This window comes from Silurus aristotelis (assembly GCF_946808225.1).
Source record: "Silurus aristotelis genome assembly, chromosome: 14".
Lineage (NCBI taxonomy): Eukaryota > Metazoa > Chordata > Actinopteri > Siluriformes > Siluridae > Silurus > Silurus aristotelis.
Genome location: NC_139587.1, coordinates 3,894,978 through 3,918,562, shown reverse-complemented (window position 1 = coordinate 3,918,562; position 23,585 = coordinate 3,894,978). Strand labels below are relative to the sequence as shown.

At 39.5% G+C, this 23,585-nt stretch overlaps 1 protein-coding gene and 1 long non-coding RNA gene across 37 annotated transcripts in view; one reads left to right on the top strand and one right to left on the bottom strand.

Annotated features, from left to right (window-relative positions):
* Positions 1–23,585, bottom strand: part of rapgef2b (Rap guanine nucleotide exchange factor 2b) — a 110,778-nt gene that overhangs the window by 12,852 nt on the left and 74,341 nt on the right. For all 36 annotated transcript variants that reach the window (XM_083560567.1, XM_083560566.1, XM_083560542.1 and 33 more), the window contains 15 exons: positions 16,973–17,104; positions 12,155–12,332; positions 10,895–11,031; positions 9,984–10,142; positions 7,833–7,985; positions 6,723–6,887; positions 6,459–6,566; positions 6,159–6,362; positions 5,015–5,123; positions 4,493–4,769; positions 4,246–4,403; positions 2,733–2,973; positions 1,645–2,031; positions 1,254–1,465; positions 245–368 (listed from right to left, as the gene is read on the bottom strand). In XM_083560567.1, coding sequence (XP_083416693.1) covers positions 245–368; positions 1,254–1,465; positions 1,645–2,031; positions 2,733–2,973; positions 4,246–4,403; positions 4,493–4,769; positions 5,015–5,123; positions 6,159–6,362; positions 6,459–6,566; positions 6,723–6,887; positions 7,833–7,985; positions 9,984–10,142; positions 10,895–11,031; positions 12,155–12,332; positions 16,973–17,104 — 2,744 coding nt within the window. The remainder of the gene's footprint in view (positions 1–244; positions 369–1,253; positions 1,466–1,644; positions 2,032–2,732; positions 2,974–4,245; positions 4,404–4,492; positions 4,770–5,014; positions 5,124–6,158; positions 6,363–6,458; positions 6,567–6,722; positions 6,888–7,832; positions 7,986–9,983; positions 10,143–10,894; positions 11,032–12,154; positions 12,333–16,972; positions 17,105–23,585) is intronic.
* Positions 14,931–19,381, top strand: LOC310736827. Its single transcript, XR_014536679.1, has 3 exons — positions 14,931–15,987; positions 16,166–16,766; positions 16,907–19,381. It is a non-coding gene; the product is annotated as an uncharacterized lncRNA (long non-coding RNA).

The following is a 23,585-nucleotide window of genomic DNA, read 5'->3' as shown; positions in this document are numbered from 1 at the left end:
ACCAGGGTGAGCAGCACCAGAGGCCCACAGAGACACAAGAACATTTATTCCGGCATGATTCAACAACGAACACACGTAAACAGAAACATATCAGCAGCCAATCAGAAACCTCGGGTGGAAGCCTGGGTGTGAATGCGTGGCGCTCTACATCCACAGGTGCGCTAAAAAAAGGTGCACTAGAAGCTCTTCGGTGAAGTGAGGACAGGTGCATCTAAGTGACGCGAGATTGAACGAGGACACTTACCTGGTCCGGAACATCAGCGCTGGGTCCATGTTGACAGCTGCCATCCGACCTACATGTCTGATCTCTTTAGCAATCATGCGCAGCTTCTCAAAGTTCACCAAGCCGTCCACCTTCGAATCGTTGCCTGAAAAGTGGTGAGAGGGTTTCAAGCTCAAATCGTGCAAATCAGAAACTTGTATTATGGTTAGGAAATTGACGATACGTGAATTAGTAACGGACCGGTTCGGCGCACGGCTTTCGGTTCGGTGCACGTTTACCATATGCAACACTTATTACCGTGTGGAACATAGTTTAAATCTGAGTTCCCTCGCAAACGTATTAAACAGAGGACCACAGTTTTGTTTAGTCTACGCCTCACACTATATTGTTAAACTTGAAAACATACACAACAATGCCAGGAGTATAAAAAAGAAACCAAGAGTTAGCGCAGTGTCATGGTTTCTCACTCCGTACTGAAAATACGGTTTGTAGCGCGTCGTAAAACTGTTTTTGTTTCGAGCGTGCGCAAAAACGCGCCACTTCCGTTTCTATGAAAGTCTAGCGATATGGATTCTTTTGTGTTGGATGTCAAGCTTCAAGAATTTCTTTTAAAAAGACAAATTTCTGACAATTTCACATATTGAGGGAATGAATGAATGTAGGATGGAATATAGGAATAAAGACATTTGTTAAAGTATGCTGAAATAAGTAGAACAGTTAAGATCATATCTTTAAAAATTTTTATATTGAGTGAAAAACACACACACACACACACACACACACACACACACACACACACACACACACACACACACACACACACACACACAAACACTTATATACACATCTGTATTAACCAAAAAGGGTTTAACAAATGTACCAAATTTAATTCTTCCTCCTGACTGAACTAAAATTGAACCGTGAATTTCATGGACCGTTACACATCTAATTATGGTGCTTTTTTTTTTTTCTTCATTGGTATTGTTGAGTAAAACGATGGCACAACTACTTGTAAAACATTTTGATTTACCTTCATGGAGGAAAGTGAGGTCTTTTTTGATAACTGGGAAGAGAGGGATTATTGGTGGTTGCAGGTTCTGGCTGTTGAGAACGTTTCGGTACTTGGCCATGTTTCTGGATGGGTCAAACAGGTCCTGGAGGTCACTGAAGAGCTTCTCGTACTTGCTAGGAAGTTTCTCCCAAGTTCCTCGCAGTCTGGACACGGGTGCCAGATTGAGACCACTTTAAAAAAAAAACAAAAAAAAACCACAGATCGTTATGATATATTGAGATCGGACACACTGGATAAATCGAATGTGTAAAATCTACTGATCTATCTATCATCTCTACATTACAACCCACACTGCGAATATTGAATCTTAACCTAATACTTAAATTCATGCCTTGGTCATCATTCCCACCTGATGATGGCAAACATGGAGTTGAAGTTCTTGCATTCACGGCAGTGCAGGGCGATCTTGATGAAATGCTTGATGATCTTCATTCGCTTTAGCTGGTTAGGTTCCCTCAGCACTTCGGTGGCCACCCAGAAGGTCTCTCGGTTTATAGACTCTTCGAAGAGCTTGAGGCTGGAAGGTCCAGGCGAGCGGGACCGCAGCTTGAAGAGGTCATCAATGTACTCTGTGGGCTCGATGGCGCAGAAGAGCTCGAAGGCACGCATGGAGAGCTGCGTGGCCACTTCCACCGTGCTTAGCTGCAGCAGGCTGATCTGACTCTCTCTCAAAAGTTCCTGGGCGTCCTCGTCTGAACACAACGTCTCAGTCTCCATGTTGCTTTTCAGGTAGTACCTTCATGTTGGGAGGTAGATGGTAGGTTAGGCTTGCATGGTTTTCAGTTCAGTGCAGTTCTTGCTCCAGTATCATTGCATGCAATTATTCATAATGAACCAAAATGTAAGTCTTGTATTTTTTGCTTTTAAAAAATAATTACCCACACTGTATGAAGAAAAAACTGTTATATGGATTAGAGAGTTTGTATTGGAGCAGAACATGCCTAATGACTAAATGAAAATGCTTAGAGTGACCAATTCATCGGTTTCGCTGGAACTATAGGCAAAAAAAATCCATAACTATAGTTTTTCCGGGTTGCATTCCACAATACGAGTTATGAAAATTTGCTAAATGAAATAAATACAAATATATTAATCATATAAATAAATATAATGATAGAAATTATAAATGATAATTACGAAATATAATATAGCGTTTTCTGTGCAGCGTGCAGTCGCACATGTAAAAACAAACAGCATGTGGTATCAGTAATTCTCATTATGATAGCAAAAGGAACCCGGAAAAGCTATCGATACGGAATTTTTAATTGTTCGAAATCAACAATCAGAGCCGATTAAAAGCCAAAACCAATGAATCGGTTAACCTCTAATATAAAACTATAATTATAAATACGGTCAGAACTGCTGTCAGAAAATTACTCTACAAATCAGAATCATGCATTTCCGAATGTGTGGCATGTGTTTAATCTGCTGTCGTACCTCCCGCTAAGCTGGATTCGGTCTGCCAGTTTTGAGAGCTGCTCAGGAAGCCGCCGCTGCTTGATGACCCCCTCGGGGGTGACGGACACCTCGCACAGTGAATAAGCTTCGGGGGCGGCGGTCAGAGCGAACTCCCGGATGGCCTGAGCCACGACCTCCTTCGCCGTAGTGTCCTTGCTGATCATAATGTAACGACTCTGCTGATCAGCTTTGAAGACACGCAGCACCTGGTCCGACATGTCTGTTGTGGAAAGCAGGATAAAAAATAGTTCTGCAAACATTTCATCTAAAAATGAAAACCACAGATGTACAGCATCCCATAATCAGACTTCTTTTCCCCTTTCATTACAACCACACAAAAAGCACAAAAAAATAATAATTTTGCTCTGAAATCTGGAGTTGATTTGATCCCAGCACTACCGTGAGCAAGCAAGAGCTTCAAGCCTGTGAAAATCAATTTAAAATAAAGGCGAGTTGTGCAAGTCACGGTTGATTAAACCCAATTAATGGGTCAATAAATTGAAGCGCAAACAACCGAATCGATGGTTCAGGCTTTAAATCAACAGCATTGCCTGTTTTAAGCATGGACAGTTTTAAGATTGAAGGAACACAACGATTTATAAAAGCAAAAAAGAAAACAGGCCTATACATGAGCGATCGGCAATTAACGATTAGCGGCTGCGAAACATTGCGGCGCTGTGGAGATCAGCATTCTAGGGCATCCCTTTAAGAAGCACTTCTACTTCAAAGCCACCCAATATGTCTGAAAGGAACAATTAGGAATCGTCAATCAAATCAAAATCTTGGAAACAATATCAAACACTAGAGAGCGATTGATTTTACCGATACTGGTAGTTAGATTGGACTGTATTTGCTAATAGCTGATTAATCAAACGATATTTTTTTAAATGGATACTCGAATAAAAAAAAAAATAAAAAACACCATGTAATTATATACAAAAAAATTATAAAACAGTACTAAATTATTAATGTGCTAAATTTAAATAGATTCATTAATACATCTAATTATATAACTAATTAATTATAATAGAGTGCTCTCTGTGCAGTGTGTAGTCGGGCGTGTAAAAACAAACAGCTCGTTGCGTCAATGATTTGCCTCTAGAGGCCGCTCCCCTAATGACAGCGAGAACTTTTCAGTAGCTCCAGCTACGAAAACAACCCGGAAAAACTATCCGTATAAATTTTTGCCCAAATAGTTCAACTATCGGTGCCGGTTCATCGGCAAAACCGATGAATCACACGACCTCTATCAAACAACCTGAATTTAAAAGAAAAATCACGGAAGGACGTAGACGCGGAAAGAGCGAATAAGTGATCAAAAAGAGCCTCGAAAACTTGAAAGGATGTACTTACTGTTAAGGACGGGTTCTGAAAAGAGGACATTTTTATAATATGAACTCCATATCAAGAACGTTACATTTAAAGCATGTCTTCTTGGTGATATTATGATGTTTGACATCTTATAAAAGATCAGTGAATTCTTAGATATTACCTGGCTGGTTGTTAAAGTCGAGAATCCGATGGTGAGACTGCAGCAAGTCAGGGTTACTGGACGATAAATTTCCGCTGACCGGGAGAGCAGGAGGGATCTGTTTCGACTGCTTCATTCCAACAATGCTGTCGTCCTGCGACTGGCCAACACCAACATCACTGCACGAGACAACATATTGGTTAGACATGTGGAAAGGATGTGCTTCATAATATATGCACTTACGCTGTATATACATATATGCACTGACTTGTATGGCTTGGGCGGAAGAATACTCGTCAGTGTCTTATCAAAGATCTTCTTGAGCTTGTTCCTTCCACCCACTGTGTTGGCCTTGGCTTTTTTGCTTGCTTTCTCCAGACTCATCACCTGCTCCACATCCACAGCCAGATCAGGGATAGAGTAACGGCTTGCCTTCTTAATATCCCCAATTTTGGGGATATGAGGAGCGCCGTTCTTCCTGTCCAGCTCTTCATCGTGGTCAGGTTCTTGCTCATGCTCGGGTCGAGCCAGCAGCTCCTTAAACACTGAGAGAAGACGGTTTCTTAATTACGTTTTCTCGGAGAGGACATGTTCATTACGCTTATTTGAAGGGCTTATATCTCGGAGCAGTTTTACACCCAATTAGAAGCTAATGAAGCAGATTATGAATTATAAATCTTGAATCCTGCGATTCTTAAAGAATCTTGTATTAGAAGTAGCACATTTTAGATTAGTTCTCAGTCAGAGATTTTTAGACTTCGAAAAGATGCCCCTCATTTTCTTAACTTACCCAGAAGATTAGTTTTCACAGTAATAGACAGATGTGTATTGTTGCGCAGGATCTCGTTTGCTTTGGACAGCTGTACATTTTCAAAGTTCTGCCCGTTTACCTCCAGGATCTGAGAATAAAACACATAGAAATGTATTTATAGATTTTGCAAACAGTCAACCGTTTTAAAATAAAATAATATCCAATATTATTATAATGAATATAATAATAATAATATAATTATTCTATTTATCATATATATTTATAGCATAGAATATAGTTTATACTTTTATTCTTTATATAGTTATACATATATTTATACCGTACAGTATGATACCTAATGCAAGTAATGTAAGCACTGTACACAAGATCTGCAAGGTCTCCTTAGGATAAAGGCATTGAAAGTTACGATGGTCCAAGTTATGGTTTTTCGATCTAACAATGATGATAGTAATGTGACAAAATTGGGAACCTATTTTAAGTTCCAAGTCTCGCTAAACATGCACATCCCCATAGCTAAAAATAAAATCCATTTTACATCTGTGGTATAATCCGAGAGAGATTTGCCTCAGTAACAGAAAGCTGATTGGCTGTTGCGTGTTGGTCTCATTTGTAGTTGTAAGACATAAAAGTGTATTTGGACTAGAAAAAGAAAGTGAGGCGGGAGCATTTCAATGAGCGTTGCAGGTAGAGTTACATGCACATCAGAAAATTAAGACCTGTTTAAAAACGAAATAAGACCTAGAACAGTAACTTTTTAAGGCTTAAAAAAAATAATAATCCTGCGGAAACCCAATTTGAGATTCCTGGGTAGGCTAGGCCATGTCTCGACGATATTTTTAAGTTACGATGGGGTCATCAAAACACATCTCCATCGTAACTCAGGGACTACCTGTACCTGTGTGTCTGTCCATCATTCCAGATTTATAAAAGAAGAAGAAAAAATGGCACATTTACAGTAGATTTTGGTACAGTCATAATTCATCAAGTCCTAACCCAGACCACAACTGCTGCTTGGGTCATTTGCCCCAAATTCCTGGTGTTAATTAGCACAGCATAGGCAAAATTGCAAAGGTGTTAAGGTTAGCAGATCTGGAATTGACCCAGTTCCGTCCTCTATAGCTGCATCCGACCATACCCAAAACAAGATATCATCAGAAGGTACCTGATCTCCACGTTTGAGGCCCGCTTCTGCAGCTTTGCTGCCTGGTTCCACGTTCTCAATAAAGATGCGGAAGCCCTTCTCTGAGCCACCGAGCAGGCTGAAGGCCAGAGGAGCCTCGCGTGACGGCTTAGTCAGAGTCACCACTCGCAGCTTGGCTTTGGCGGCACAAGCTATGTTTAACAGTCTTAAGTGCCCAAACATTTTCTGTTTTATCACACAAGAGCAGAGACATTATAGAGGGTTAGGGACAGCATTGTTCCAAACAAACAAACAAACAAACAAAAAAACCAAAACACTGACCTCCCTCTCCAGATTGTTCTCAAACTCTTCGAGAAAGTGCGTCATTTCGGGGTTGCCCTCAAAGTCGTTGAAGTGATTGTTTACCCACAGCAAGACTACCCGTGTAACCTGCGAATGCAAGAAGCTGTTAGGAAATCGTTCAAATAGTTTTTTTTCATTGTGGTAAGATTTAATGCATGCACAAAGAAATGTAAAAAAAATCAAATAAATCTTTTGGTCACCCCAAAAGGAATTAAAATAGACGTGTGAGATTTTGCTATGTACCTTGTCCCTGAGGCTGGGGTCATGGAACCACTCCAGCAGTTTCCTGCCTACCACCATGGGGCTGGACAGGAAGGTGCGATAGGTAAGCAGGAAGTCCTCAATATAAGTGGGGTCCACCACTGAGTGCTCCTCTACCAGGTGCATGGTCAGGCGCTCGGTTGTGCCCTGCGGTATGAAACATTCTTATTGAGAAATTATATATATATATATATATATATATATATATATATATATATATATATATATATATATATATATATATATATATATATATATATATATAAGGATGCACGCACAGTCACCGGGAGCACCGACCTTCATAATTCAGTATGCCAAAAGACATTGTCCTGTGTACATCTGGAGCTGTTTAACTGGTGCTAATCTGAACACGTGCACACCCTGTCACCGAGCTCTTCTCACACTTGAGTTTCTCGCCAGAAACAACATGATCTCACTTCCGCACCCACCCTACTCGCCAGATTTCCGAAGATGAAGCAGCAGCTCAAAGGTCGCCACACCATTGCAGAGATCCAGCGCGAATCGTAGTAGGTGCTTGACATGCTTCAAAAAGAAGACTTTCCAGAAGTATTTTCTTGTAACGTTTTTTGAAACATTTTGATACAACCTCGTATATACCAAGCGGGAAGTTTCAGTGACCTTTCCTCATCCAGCAAAGTGTCGTCACTTATTTGAGATTCACGGTGCTCAGCAGATTTTGATGCTCCAGAATCAATTAGGGCATGCGCTCACTACACGTTCATATAATTCAGTCAGAACTAATGTCAGTCGCACGATTAAACATTAAACCCCTCAGATTAACAGAACAAATCCTCCTCATTAGGGATAAAGATCACTGCCAATGTCATCCACAGCAAAGTTTATGTCTGAGGCTCTACTCAGGGTTACAAATAGATAATATAATCAGAACTGTTCCAATGATGTTCTACCTACATCTGCATTTAAAAAATATACTGTGGGTCCATATGCTGTCCAGATATCATCCAGGAAAAAAATGATGTCCTCTGAATAGAATACCAGAATAGATGACATATTGAACAATAAATAAAAAAAATTTACCACAGAGAAGCTTGAGTCGTCTCAGATTCTCACCTTGATGACGATGTGTCCTTTTCTGGTGCCGGTGCGATCGAGCTCCCGATGTTCTTTAACCATGACGATTTCCCCCTCCTCCTCGACCTTCTGCATGTTCTTCTCCACTTGGTTCAGGATGCAGCAGTAGTCCTGCTGGGCTATACACACAAACTGAGACAAAAGAATTAGCCGATGAGAACAAAACTGTTTATTCCAAGAGTCTAAGAATTTCAAGAGACATGGGTGGATGAAAGGGGTGGGCGATATCGACAAAACCATTATATCTAGATATTTTTTGGTATTTTACTGATAGACGATATTTTGCTGAGATTGTTATTGTGATGGTACCTTAAGGACTACCATGGAAAGCTGACTCCTAAAATGTGTGATATTCTTTATATCCTGTGTGGTGGTCAGTTTACAGCAGTGACAAAAGATTAATTTTTACCAATAAGTTTCAATTGATTCTTGACCTTTTATGGGCATTTTTTACCTTTAGAAAGCCATTTTTCCTAAAGTTTGTGTCAAATTTTTACATTAAAAAAGTGAGTCAAACTATTACATTTAATCAGTCAATCAAAATAATAAGGCATTGTGACTGTTATCAAGCAAATGAAATCAATATTTTATATTATAAACATCGTTAAAACAACAATTACCATATTATCGTAGACAATAAATATATTATAAATATTATATAAATATATAAGTCTATTTAAAGAAATCTTTCCTCTGCATTGCAAAGATAAATGTATTTGATACTGATTTTATTTGCTTGGTACCAGTCAAAAGGTCTTATTATTTTAATTGACTGATTAAATTTAAGGATTTGACTCGAATATGAGAAATTTTTTGAGAAAAATGGCTTAATAAAAGTAAAAAACGTAGAAATCAGTTTAAACTTAACGCAAAAGATTACTCCTGGTCACAAGGTAACAGCAAACCCCCCTCCTCAGCAAAATATCATCTGATTATCGTTATCGGATAAATCCAAAAAAATATCGAGATATGATTTTTTTTTTGTCAATATCGCACACCCCTTTGTACACCCCCAGCAGATACCATAACATTTTATGGACAAATATTTTGCCTGTTATCTTTAAACCAATTGTATTTACGATGTAGAACTATCATTTCCTAGCAAGTTTCAATCCCCATGACGCCACAGCCATCCGAGAGAGTCGGCTCATAAAGTGAACTGTGCTCACCCATAAAAAAAAATAAAAAAAAAATCACTTCCTGTGAGCAATTTTACAGCTGCAAAATACAGCATGCCATTTATGTTTATGGTGTTTCTATAGCACAGTTACAGAGACTCTGTACTGCTTCTATTATCGCCGACAGACAAGTGCAAATGTTTAAAAGTGGAAAAACACGGACCAGGCACAACATTACGACGTCATAAAATTACGAACGGTGAAGTGAATAACACTGATTATCTCTTCGTCATGGCACTTGTTAGTGGGCGGAGTATATTAGACAGCAAGCGAACATTTTTCCCTCAAAGTTAACGTGTTGGAAGCAGGAAAAATGGGCAAGCGTAAGCGTAAATGTGTGAAACAAAGGCTCTCCCGTGTGGTCCGATCCAACAGACGAGCTCCTGTAGCTCAAACTGCTGAATGGCAGCAAACGGGGGACCAACACAATATTAGGCAGGTGGTCATAATTTTATGCCTGATCTGTGTATATCCTCCCTTAAACAGAGCAACATTCAATAACATCTTGTTTTATATTCCTCTTATTTGGGTGTAAACTGACATTTCCTGTACATAAGAAACTCCTGAATTTTAATTGAATTACTCTGGTTTAGTTTTTAAGAAGAAAAAAACCCCTGAAACTGATGCATTGTGATGACACAAATGCGACGAGTCCTGAGAGCTCAACCACTGCCAAAGTTTATATTATTGCCAAATTTTCTCTAATTTCCCTTCCATTATAGCCACACTCATTATTTTAATGCAGCATAAAATTAGCTATTATAAGAGCTAAATGCACCTGGAAGGGAAGAAAAACAAGAGATTCTGGTCTGAAACACAAGCAGAATTTTTACTGTATAAACGTTTTCTTTACACGTAGGAAAATCTTCTGACAGGTTTTATTGATATGGGGTCTTCTCTAAACTCAATGTTTAGCTAGAACAAAAAGACAAGGTGTTTGAAGTGGTCTCACCTGACAGTCGTCCACCTTGGTCTTCATCACTCCCTTCATGAACTCCTTCTCCATGGTGGGTGAGACGCCAAAACTGTTGCCCATGCAGAGGATCTCGGTGCGACCGTCGGGGTACGTCACTTCCACCGAGCCGTTCAGGATCACCGACCACGAGTCCAGCTGCGCGCGCACACACACACACACACACACACACACACACATTATGGTGCATTTTTTCAGCACTACATATAAATGTGCTTTCTATCTGAAGATCTGCTTTACATAGGTTGGAGTAGCAGATCTATAGAGCTCTGACCTCAAAACTATGTGAACGCTGATTGTACCCCAGGCCTCCTCGCCTCACCTAGATCCCTACCTGACTTTACTAACACCCTTATATCCACAGATACACTCCAAAATCTAGTGGAACATCTTCCTAGAAGAGTGGAGATTATTATAAACGTTAATGGGAAGTGGGAGCTTAGTGATTAAGGCATTGGACTTTGGATCAGAAGGTTTTGAGTTCAGATCCCAGCCACACCAGATGCCACTTCTGGGCCCCTGAGCAAGGCCCTTAACCCTATAGCTGCTAAATGTGCAATACCTTCATAGTAGGATGTGCAATACTTAATATTTTAACTGATCACTTAAGTTTACATTTTCAAATCTTTATTATATTTTATTTCTTTATTTTTATGCACTATAAGGACTGGATACACGCGTCTACCAAATGTAAATGGGGACTAAATGTAGAGATGTTTTGGAAGCACATATGAATAGTATGGCCAGGTGTCCACAAACATTTGTGCACATACTAAAAATCAGAGGCCAAGTGGATGCTAAATGTTATAAACTTATATAATAAATATAATATATAAAAATAGGGCAATTAATAACAAATAAAAATAAAAAAAAGAGCTAACAGGACCGACCTCCTCGCCGTCGTTAAGGACGATGGTTCCAGCTCGCTCCACGACGGCGAACACCATGACGGCACACAACTCCCTCCTCACCGACATCGTCATGTTCGCAAAAGCCGGCAGCTGGTGCATGAACTCGAGCAGTTGCTCTGTGGAGCGAAACAAGACAACAATATAAATACATGTTGTAAAGTAAAAAACAAAGCAAGAGATAGAGGGAGAAACACAAAAAAAGATGGAGATAAATGAAAGATAGAGAGAGAGATTAGAGAGTTAAACACAAGTGGGAAACATAAAAAGAGACAGCAAAAGAAAGAAAATAATATAGAAAGAGTGGAAAAGAGAAAGAAAGACTCTGAAAACAGGAATACAGAGAAAAGCACGAGGGGGAGTGTGGGGGTGGAAAATACACAGAAAGAGAGAAAGAAAAGAGAGAGCGAGAAAGTGAAAACAGGTGAAAAAGAGGAAGAGAGAGACAGAGAGAGAGACAGAGAGAGAGAGAGAGAGAGAGAGAGAGAGAGAGAGAGACAGAGAGAGAGAGAGAGAGAGAGAGAGAGAGAGAAGGAGAGTGTTCTGGATGCTCTGAAGGTGGCCAGCACTATTGCACCTTAGATTGACTTTCATCCCTCGTTCCCATCTCACAAGATCCATAAAGAAAAAATAAATAATAAATTTTTTGTTTAGTGCCTCATCAGGGCTTATTGCATTCATAAATCACGTTTGTCTCAAGCTGGTTTGTGACAGAGCATAGGGTGTGCACATGTGTGTGTGTGTGTGTGTGTGTGTGTGTGTGTGTTGCATGTGTTTGCATGTGCGAGCGTGTGTGTAAGTGAGTGTGTGTGCATGTGTGTGTGTGTGCGAGCATGTGTGAGTGTGTGAGTGAGAGTGTATGAGTAAGAGTGTGTGAGTGAGTGTGTGTGAGTGTGTGTTGCCCTCTTCATGCTCGTAACATGTCTGGGTGCTGGTTGGTTTGTGTTTTAGTGTCAGCATGAAGCGACGGCCTGCAAACCAAAGTTTAATGCGCTTGGGGAAGCCCTGTCATGCAGCTGACCTCGAAAAAAATACCCCCGCCCCGCCCCCCTCCCCCCAACCATACCCCTCCACACAACCACCAACCGCCTCAACCGCCTGTCCTCAGTCCACCATGACAGGAACTTTCTTTAACTCCTCCTTCTCAAGCCAGAAAATAATCACAAGTTTTGCTCTCTTAATATAAACTGTCAAAAAAAAACTGTGTCTGTTTTTATTTTTTTACGTGTGGACGTGTCTCACCGATGTCATCATCTGTGCGGTCCATGGGGTCTTTCTCCAGACAATCACGAACAATGTCTCGGCTCATAAGCGGATCGGAGGCACGTTCGATGTCTTCCTCATCGTCGTCCTCTTCGGAGTCGACGGCCGTCTCGGGCAGTCCGCTCAGGTCCATGTCACCGGGCTCGCTCTCCGTGGCCTACGAGTCAAACAGCAACACCAAGTGTCTCTACAGTGCGTCCACATGCAAAAATGTCAACACTGAAATGTTTAAATACAGTCAATAAACAGGTTTTCTACAAATGAAATTCGCACTTTCATACAATATGAAAGAAGAGAAAAAGGAAAAAGAAAACATATGTATGTGCTGAATAAGCTCTTACTTGGGGGTCTTACTTAGACATTATCTGTGAAACCCACAATGTCACAGCATTACATTGTGTAAACATTAAAACGGGCGAATAAATGCAGGTGAGTGTCCACCGTTTGTTTTTCCAGATCCTGCCATGACTCTGTGTATACTAGCGCAACAACATTTATTACATCATTAATAAAAAACAAACAAAAATTATCATTAAAAGCCTCCAAACCTTAAGTTCATGTTTATTTAACTTTTTTATTTAAAATTTTACTGCTTTGGAATAGCATTAAAAACACTGTAATCATGGATAGATGGATGGATAGACAGCTAAATGAATGAAACGTAAAAAGTTAATGAATAACTTGGATAATCTTTATGATCATAGCAATAAAGTAAATAATAGACATGGATGGATGGATGGATGGATGGATGGATGGATGGATGGATGGATGGATGGATGGATGGATGGATGGATGGATGGAAAATAGAATGTTGCTAAAAATAAGTTAGATAATCATTATAACCACAGCAAATACGTACATGAAAGACAATAACATGGATGAATGGATGGAGAGAATGGATGGAGAGAATGGATGGATGGATGGATGGATGGATGGATGGATGGATGGATGGATGGATGGATGGATGGATGGATGGATGGATGAATATGGATAAAAAATTTAATGTTTAAAATGTAAGTTAGATAATTGTTATAACCACAGCAAAGACGTACATGACAGATGGATGGACAAATGCATGAATGGATAGATGGCTGGATGGATAAAAAGTGAAGAGTTAAAGAATAACTTTATCTTAATAATCTTTATATAAATAGCAATAAAGTAAATAATAAACAATAACATGGATGAAAGTATAAATGGATGTATGAAATATGTAAGAATAAGTTAGATAATCATTAGACCACAACAAAGACATACATGAAAGACAATAACATGGATGGATGGATGGATGGATGGATGGATGGATGGATGGATGGATGGATGGATGGATGGATGGATGGATGGATGGATGGATGGATGACTAAATTGATGAATAGATTTATGGATGAATGGATGAACCTAGCAATTTTTAAATCCAAGAGTGGTATCATGGATACTTCTTAAATGAAGCGCATACTTAGAAACAGCAATGCAAGTAAGCAACCAAATAAGTAAGATGGCAACCAAGCGAACAAACAAAATAACAGAAACAAATAAACAATAGTCTAATCTAAGGTCAAAGTGTAGCAGCAAAATCCACCGCTATAAATACACAAGGCAAAAAAATCCTATCTACTGAAGTAAGCACGCCAAAACACTAACAGTGTAATAATCCACCATCATTGGATGACTAATAAAGTAGAGAATAAGCAAAGCCAAAAATAAACTCTGTTCCAAACACACACTAGATCAGTTCCATGACTGTAACTACACAGAGAGGGCCATCCAGGACATGTCTGACACCTCCGAGGGGAAGAGATGCCTCGAGTCATCAGGAGAAGAACAGCAAGAAAACAGACATTGCTTGCTTGAAAAGACCTCGCTGCCTACATCGCTCACTTTACAGACTGTAATAACAAAAGAGCTGCTTGAGCCATTACCGGCCACACGAGCAACGACACTCACCTGCCTAAAACAAAGAGCCGCTTTTTGCCTAATAGAGAACACCCACGATGCACTCTGGGTGTAATGTCTGCATCCAGGCATCCTCCTCATTCTGCAATGCCTGATGCTGAGTGAGCTGAATTTTTTAAATCCCGTTGCAGCGTGTCACTCGTAATCAACTGACAGCCCATCAAATAATCCTGCATTATGGCATGAAGAACCACTCAGAGTCTCGGTGGGTGGGGTTTTCTCTCTTTGGGGTGGAGTTAATGAGGGTGGGGTGAATTACAGTGGCGTATGTCCATTCTGTCACTTAAACAAGTTATATTTAGCTTTTGCACCTCATTTAAAAGCTCATTTGAAATTATGCTTCATATTTTATTTTATTTTATTTTATTTTATATTTTTTGTGTCTAAGCCTCAAAAATCTGCCCTACATCCTCATGTCTGAACAATCCATTGACATTTAAATAGATAGAAATTGTATTTTATTCATTTTATTGGTATTTGTTTTATTGTTATTATATTTATTTATTCTTAATTTTTTTATAATATTTATTCATTTATAAAAATTTGTTTGTACATATTTTTTCCTTCTGAATATTAGTTAAAAATATACAAAATCATTTGCAATATATATATATATATATATATATATATATATATATATATATATATATATATATATATATATATATATATATATATATTATAATAATTATTGACTGATTCATTTATTAATCTTTATATATATTAAATTTTACTTTACATATAATTATAATGTAATATAATCATTGTTTCATGGAAAAAGATTTGTTAGAATTGTCACATCATTTTCTTATTTTTTTATATATATATTAAAATAAGAGAAGCCTATAACCTAAATTCAGACACACTTCCGAGGTTATGTAATGCCCCGGACCATAAATAGCAACAATTCCGGTACTTACAGTTTAGCTACACAAACAGACCACATCAGGACACAGTGTTTATTTAATTTATGTTCCCTGCTGATTTCAGCCAAGGTGTAAATCGACCGTCAGGAGTGATGTACGTTAAGCAGCTGGAGGGATGTTTTGCCGTGGAAAACATTAAGAGCTAATCAGGAAAGATGCTGGCAGCTGCTGTAAATCCCTGCCACACCGATAAATAGGATGATCTATTTTTCAGCTGTTGAGTGCAATCCGCAGCGCTGTTTGGACGGCTCAGATGAGCGTGAAGTGAACATTAATAATTCAGATGGCTATTCTTGGATCAATGCTTTCAAGCCTCTCTGAAGAACTTGTGTAATGATTTATTTAAATGCAAAAAAATGGCAGCCATGTTGCGAGCTCCGCTGAGAATGAGGGCCAATTCTTTAGGCCGGGCCGCAAAGCACTGTGGGATACCTTCAGGGTTGCAACAGGAGCACCCAGTTGTCTGGATGTGTTACAACTGAATTAGCTAAAATAAAAAAGTTAACTCAGTGTTAGAGACTCAAATCTGCATGCTAAAACTTCTGCATTTCCTTATAGTCCGAACTGATTTGTGTGTTGAGGAAAAGAGGAAACATTGAGGTGAGGGGGAAACAGAAAATGCGAAACAAAGTTCAGTATGGAATGTGAAACAGCTGTGTAGAATATCAGTAGGGAGTAGTTCATGGCTCAGGAGAGCAGTGGGGAGTCAGGAGGGCAGTGGGGAGTCAGGGTAGAGGTGTAAGGGAGTCAGGAGTGCAGTGGGGAGTCAAGAGAGCAGTGGGGAGTCAGGGTAGAGGTGTGAGGGAGTCAGGAAAGCAGTGGCGAGTCAGGGGTTCAGTGGGGAGTCAGGAGTGCAGTGGGGAGTCAGGGTAGAGGTGTGAGGGAGTCAGGAGTGCAGTGGGGAGTCAGGGTAGAGGTGTGAGGGAGTCAGGAGTGCATTAGGGAGTAAGGGTAGAGGTGTGAGGGAGTCAGGAGTGCAGTGGGAATTTAGGAGTGCAGTAGGGAGTCAGGAGTGCAGTGGGGAGTAAGGGTAGAGGTGTGAGGGAGTCAGGAGTGCAGTAGGGAGTCAGGAGTGCAGTGTGGAGTAAGGGTAGAGGTGTAAGGGAGTCAGGGGTGCAGTGGGGAGTCAGGGTAGAGGTGTGAGGGAGTCAGGAGTGCAGTGGGGAGTCAGGGTAGAGGTGTGAGGGAGTCAGGAGTGCAGTGGGGAGTAAGGGTAGAGGTGTGAGGGAGTCAGGAGTGCAGTGGGGAGTAAGGGTAGAGGTGTAAGGGAGTCAGGAGTGCAGTGGGGAGCCAGAGTAGGAAAATGTGGTAGTCAAAAAGGCAATAAAAAGTGTTAGGTGTACAGTAAGGGGTTGGTGATGGGTAGGAGGTGTCGACGTGATAGGTGCGGTATGGAGTGAGGGTAGGAGTAAAAGGTGGAAGTGTAAAAAGGGGCTTCTTTTACTACTTCTTTCTTACAATCACTAACAAGACTTCACTACTGTAGATGACCATCAGACCAAGACCACAGCACACACACATACACACTGCACACACCATTCTAATCCATGAAGACCTCACAAATGTACTGAGCAAATCAATTAGGCAGTGGAGCAAACACAAAGTCAAACACAATTAATCAGAGTTGACAAAGGCTCCCACCCCGACACATGGATAGTAACACACGGGTCAGCTCTCTTTAAACAAGATGACTGACTCGATAGCACACTGCAGCTATTAGGGGTCATGACAGGAGGAACAATATTTAAATTATGAATATTGACTGAGCAACACCAGTTGTTGCATTCTTACAGGCAAGGATTATTCTGCAAAAATACAGAGTTTACTGAGGAAAGGGTGATCGTAAAGACAGAGTTATGGCATGTATTAGGGCTCTTCAGGTGTGTACAATGTCTACAAGGTGGAGAAGGTTTATAACCTGGTAGATGTCGGACAGGCTGCTGCTCCCGGAGTCACTAGTGATGCTACATCCTGAAAGGCTGGAGGAGACGTGGGTCACCTGCGGGTGGATCCCGTCAGCCAGGTGTAGCCTGCTGAAGTCCGCTGGGAGCTGGAGGCAGAGAAACAAGTGAGGGTTAATCCATTAGCACGTCCCACAAAATTTAACAATTAAAATGGAGAGAAAAGATGTGTAATTTCTACAATATATAAAAACTATAATTGTTGGCAAACTGCTGAAATAAAAGAGCAATAAAACACTCCAGGGTGTGTTGTTACTGAAAAATAATCACCTTCAGGTACTCTGCCATTTGGCCTATTAGTTTTTGTTTTTTTGCTCTTTTAACTAGCATGAGCTGGCAAATGTCATGAGCACAGCGTGATAAAGGTTAACTAAATATCACGATATACAAAATGTAACATAAGCGCAAGTCTAATAGGGCTTTAGACAACAAGAATGAACGTAGAAGATAAAGATGTAGGTAGAAGGTAAATTGCATTAAAATCATCTCCAAAACCTGGAATCATTATTCGTGGGGGCTGGAAAGCAAGACGAGCCCTCGAAATCAGTTTGCTCACACAGTGGCGAAGCTCCAAGAGGAGTATGGCAGCGTGTTAAACAGCATATCAGACATTTCAGACACTTCAGCTACAAGCACAAAATGTCATCCAGGCCAGCAGTCACTTCTCATCTAGGCTTCCCCATCTCACCAGCAAGCCCTCAGTAAACAGGATTCATGGCTAACACTGCTGTCGCTTAAATCTGCGTTTGACAAATCCACGAGTCACTCTTTTATCCGCAACATTGAGCGTTGTAAGATTTCAGAGCTCTACGAAGATTATTAGCAGTAGCATTCTGAGATCTTGATACAAATTAAGTCACGTTTTGGTGCTAGGTGAGCAAGCTAAGCTGCGACACTATCTTGCCCTGAGGTAACAAATGCTATGATGTTTACTGAATGAACAGGGCTAAACTGGGAAAGATGGGGTAATAAAGGCTATGGTAGTTAATGAGCTGCTCAGATAACAACAGCTGTGGCATTACATAATAAAGATGAAGCAATTGAAATATGTGCCATTAACCGAAAAAGATGACATACTGAAGGCTATTTTGCTAAAGAGTATGCTAAAGTAATAAAAATTGATGATGATAAGTAAGCTAATGAAAGCTGAGATTAAAAATGGTACTACTCTGCACTAACAAAAGCTGTGGTGCAACTTCAAGCTGAGGTAACAAAAAAAAAGACTATGTTGAAAACACAGACTGATATAACAAACAGAATAGCAGTAACTTAAGCTGATGTTCTAAAAAAATAGCAGTAACTCAAGCTAATGTGACAAACATAATGGTGCTCATTCAAGCTAATGAAACAAACAAAACGGAGATAACAAGCTGATGTAACAACAAAATGTTATAACGAGGGCTGTTGATAACACGTTAACGCAAATTCATTCGAACGGCATACATTTTATTAACACGCAATTAATGAGGCGCACATTTCTGTTCGACCGTTGTTATGAAAAATACAAATAAATAAATATAAAAGAGGTGAAATCGAAACCTTCAACACATTTATTCACGACATCCTTTTTTTGCTCTGATATTAAAAAAGATAATTAACCAACGAAAAGCAATTTTCAATCACTGAACATTTGTTCTACTGAAGCTGATGCAACAAAGATATGGTGGTAACATAAGCTGATGTAACAAACATTTACTGCCAACACAAGCTGATGTAACAAAAAATTAAGCTAACACAACCTGATACAACAAACAAAATAAGAGGTAACATAAGCAGATGAAACAAATATAATGGTGCTATCTCAAGGTGATGTAACACAGTTATGGTGCTAGCATAAGCTAATGTAACAAACAAAATGGTGGTAACTCAAAAGCTGATGTAACAAACAAAATGGCAGTAACACAAGCTAATGTAACAAATATAATAGTGGTGCATCAAGGTGATGTAACCTAAATATGGTGATAACTCAAGGTAAAGTAACAAAGACTATGGTGCTAACTCAAGCTGAGGTAACACAATGGTGCAAACGCAACTCAAGCTGATGTAACAAAGGCTATAATGCTACCTTAACAAGTTGAGCTAACAAAAGCTTAAACAAGCAAAAACGTTAGGGTGCTAACACAAGCTGAGGAAACAAATACTAAGGTGCTAAGTGAGCAAGCTGAAAAAACAAAGGCTGTGGCACTAGGGAAGCAAGCCACTGTAATTGGGCTCAGTTAACAAATGCTACGATGCTAACTGAGAAACCAACTTATATTTGCTAACTAAGCAAATATAAGCTTTTCTGCTAACTCAATGACTAAACTGAAAAACAACAAAGTGGACCAGACTGGGTTTTCATCGTTATACCTCAGGAAGGCAAACCCTTTGTGTGTCTTGACCCTGTTTACATATGGAAAGGAGGGCTGTAGGGGAAAAAAGTCTATGCCATTTCAATAGGAAGAACAGTGTTGCAATGGAAGTCAGATAAGAGCCCAAAAACCAATTTCAGCTAATCTCTGAAAGCAGCACCTCAGACTCCTGTCTCCAATCCTGTCTAAAGGCATCTGTGAGCGAAATAGACTACTACTTGTCTTCAGCCAGCTGAGTATAGCTTTCATATAAAATGCATCTGACCTAATTTCCGCCCCTCTAATCGTAGACATGGCGGAAATGCAGCAGATCCTCCTGGGAGATACCCGAGAGAGGAAACAATCTCCCGGCCTCGGCAGATACGGAGACCTTGAGCTAGATACTGAAGCCGGCAGTACATCCAAGAAAACCGCGTTGGAACCTTCGAATAATTTACTGGATGAACTTTTCACGGTTCGCATTTTCACATTTGCTCTGAGTGTGAGTAATCCCTGCTTTTTCCACTTTCAAACTTAGAGTTCTGAATGAAGGGAGGGCTAAAACCCAGTGATGGCTGTTCAAGGTATTAATACAGGACCACTGAAATCAAAGACCTCAATAGAAAAACTGGGGGCAAAAGCATTGTAACATGGGGTCTCACTTTAGTTTAAAACATTTACATTTGTGGCATTTGGCAGACGCCCTTATCCAGAGCGACTTACATTTAGCTCATTCATACAACGAAGCAGGTATGGGGTTAAGGGCTTAAACAACAAAGAGTTATGTAACAGGACACGGAGCTAAAAGTACTAAAAGTTTGGATTATCTCTCTACTGAAAACCTGCAATAAAACTCCATCACTTTGATGTAGGTATCTACGAACATCCATCACAAGTTCCATCATTCAAACTCAAGGACTTCCTATATGGTTCAAAATTTCATAGCTTAGCTTAGAAAAGCTTGTGAGCAATATGTAACATTTTGATGCTAAAACAAGTCCGAAACCAAAAGCCCAAAGTTCAGGCCTGCTTCTGGATAAAGCAGCGGTTACGGGGTGTACCAGCGATTTTATTCAAAGGTGTCTCTTTGTTTGAGGTTGAAACTGATTTGCACATGGATTTCACAGATCCTCCCTACCCAGAGGAATTTCATTTGCACTGTGAGGTGTGATAGCAGTGTTTTAATTACACCGCTCACAACCTCCTTAGCCCCCTATATAAAAACAAGTGGGAAAAGATCTAACTGAAGTGTGATTTTTCTTCAAATTACTGTGTTGCCATGTGCGATAAAGTTCTTCACAGCAGATGGAAGACATAGTAATTATGAATGTGAGACCGAAACGTCACACAAGCTCAAGCAGAAGAAGGGGAAGAAGCTCTACAGAGAGTGATTACACCTGGCAAAATTAGCATTCGCACAAGATTCATTACCTACACTTTTCACTCTCAGAATGCTCCTGAACCCTTCATTCGATATTTTTTTTTTCATTTTAAGGGGATTTTCATTCAGTTCAAGTATTTGATGCTTTGGCCTTGTCACCCAGATTTTTCATTACCTCAAAAAAACATTCCCCATGTATGCAAGTCACTTTCACCATCTACTGAATCCCAATGCTCCTCAAACAAGACAATCTCTAGAACCACAATGTCTGCACCTTAAAACAATCCACCTTCATCTGCCCCAGAATCAAAACTTTCTAAACAAGCCTAAATGATGATTTCACCATCTGCAGTTTGCATCAACAGATCCCAGCATCCTTCATTTACCATCCACTGAACCAAACCACTTGTCAAACCAAACCACAATGTCAATAAAGCCAACTGCATCCTTCAAACAATCAACATTACTCAAATGACCCATTTACCAACCATGAAAATCTCATTACTTCCCAAAAAGTGGTCCCATCCTCCACCATCCAAGTCGATTTCACCAACAACAGAATCTGAACACCCACAAAACAAGCCTTTTTCTTATACATTAATATAAAAAGCCTTTTAAAAAAGTTACATTTACCGTCTACAAAACCTTACCAATCGAGACAATCTCCAATACACCAATGGAATTATACATTAAACAAGCCACATTTACCGTCCATAAAGTGGTGACAATAAGACAATGTCTCTTAAACAGGTCAATTACTATTTTATATTACCTCAATACCCTTTAAACAAACTATTCGCCATTTCCCGACATACAAAAATGTACCACAAAATTTCACAACCCAAACACTGCTTAAATAACCCTTTCTCTATTGCTAATAAATATCTGATCTGGCATTGACAGATCCTCTACACACCTCAAATAATCCACTCAGTATCGAGTAGGGGTATAATGGTGCACATATCCCTACCAAACCTTCTCGGTACAGTACTTTTTGTACGGTGCACACGTGTACCGAAAGCAATCCTGGTTTTATATGTGGAACATGGTTCAAATCCGCGTTCCCTCACAAACATATTAGGTGGCGAAACGCAAGTTTTTGTTTAGTCTCCGCCTTGCACTTTGGGCGCAGTGTCTAGTACACGATTTGTACTGCGCTTGTTTGAAATCCCTGCCAATTCCTGCTATTCCCAACGTTTATACAAGTCTATGGATTCGTTTGTGTTTCATGAACAGCTTAAAAAAGTTCTCTTAAAAGTTGAAATTCCTGACAAATCCGCATATTGAACGAGTGAATGAATGAATGATGGAAGGAATAAAAACATTTATAAATAAATAAACCTAATAAATTAATAAATAACTATCTTGTTTGTTTTATATATGCAGACATTTGTTACAACCTCTAGAAAATGAAATATATATATATATATATATATATATATATATATATATATATATATATATATATATATATATATATATATATATATATATATATATATATATATAAAAATCCAAATAGAGTCTAACTAATGTAAACTATTCAATAAATGTTTTCTATTTATTGAATTTTAATCAATTTGATTTGTGCCTAATAAATATAATCAATTTAATTAAAAAGTGTATTAGATTTATTCTATTAAATTTTGCTATTTTTTTTTATTTAAATTAAGTAGGCATTTTACTTAAAATTGTTTCAAAAATTTGAACTGTTGATGTTTACAAATGTTAATAATAATCATCAATGTTAATGCAAAAACATCAAGCTATTTTTTTTTTCCTTCTTTCCTCTTACCGTCCCGAAATATGACTTATAATTCGAGGTACGTACAGAAACATGAATTTTGTGTACCATTACACCGCTATTATCGAATTAACTTTAAGCTTCCTCAAACATATTCACAAGGTTCCAACACTCCTCAATTAAAACATTCGACATCTGCAGAACCCCAGCTCTCCACAAACAAGACATTTTCCAAAACTAAATATAATATGAACAAAATAAGTTGATTATCATTGGAAAAAAAAAATCATCACATAAGACTTTCCCCATAAATGAGTCAAGCACAGCTAATAGAAGCCCAATGAAAAAAAGGAAAAAACACTTTTTTACTGGGTGAAAAAGAGTCTGGCCACAACAAGCAGCCAGAACAGCTTTAATGAAACAAGGTCTTGATTCTTCAGATACAGTAGGTCTTTCAACAGGGTAGAGATTTGGTGACTATAAAGAGCCAGGAAAGTTGCTGCGATTTGAACCCATGGCCTCCTGATTGAGAAGTCCAACATCTTAACCCCTGAGCTACCACTTCCTCCTCACTTGCCCTCGTACACTGCGGGGTCATCCTGACAGAAACCCCTCCCGTCAGGATGGGAGTGGATGGGAAAGGCAGGCACAATAATTCTGTTCTGTCTCGCTATTGTTTCAGTAAGTAATTACTGAAGTTAAAAGAACAAACCCACAACATATCTGGACACATGATGGACACAAAGCGGCTGTTTAAAAACCTAAATTTTAAAGCAAATACACACACACACACACACACACACACACACACACACACACACACACACACACACACACACACACACACACACACACACACACACACACACACACACACACACACACACACACACACACACAGAGCTTATAAGCTGCTTGACTTTCCCCAAATTCCTGCAGACCTCCATTAGTGGGGAACTGGCATGCTTAAAGGTACAAAATACATGCTGTGATGTGTGTTTATAAAAATGTGCGTGTCATTATTAGAAAAAAGGCTGACATTGGAGGACCAAAGGCTTCACAGCTATCCCATAAGCCTTAGCAGCACCCCAGGGGCCTCTCACTTTCCTCAGCCG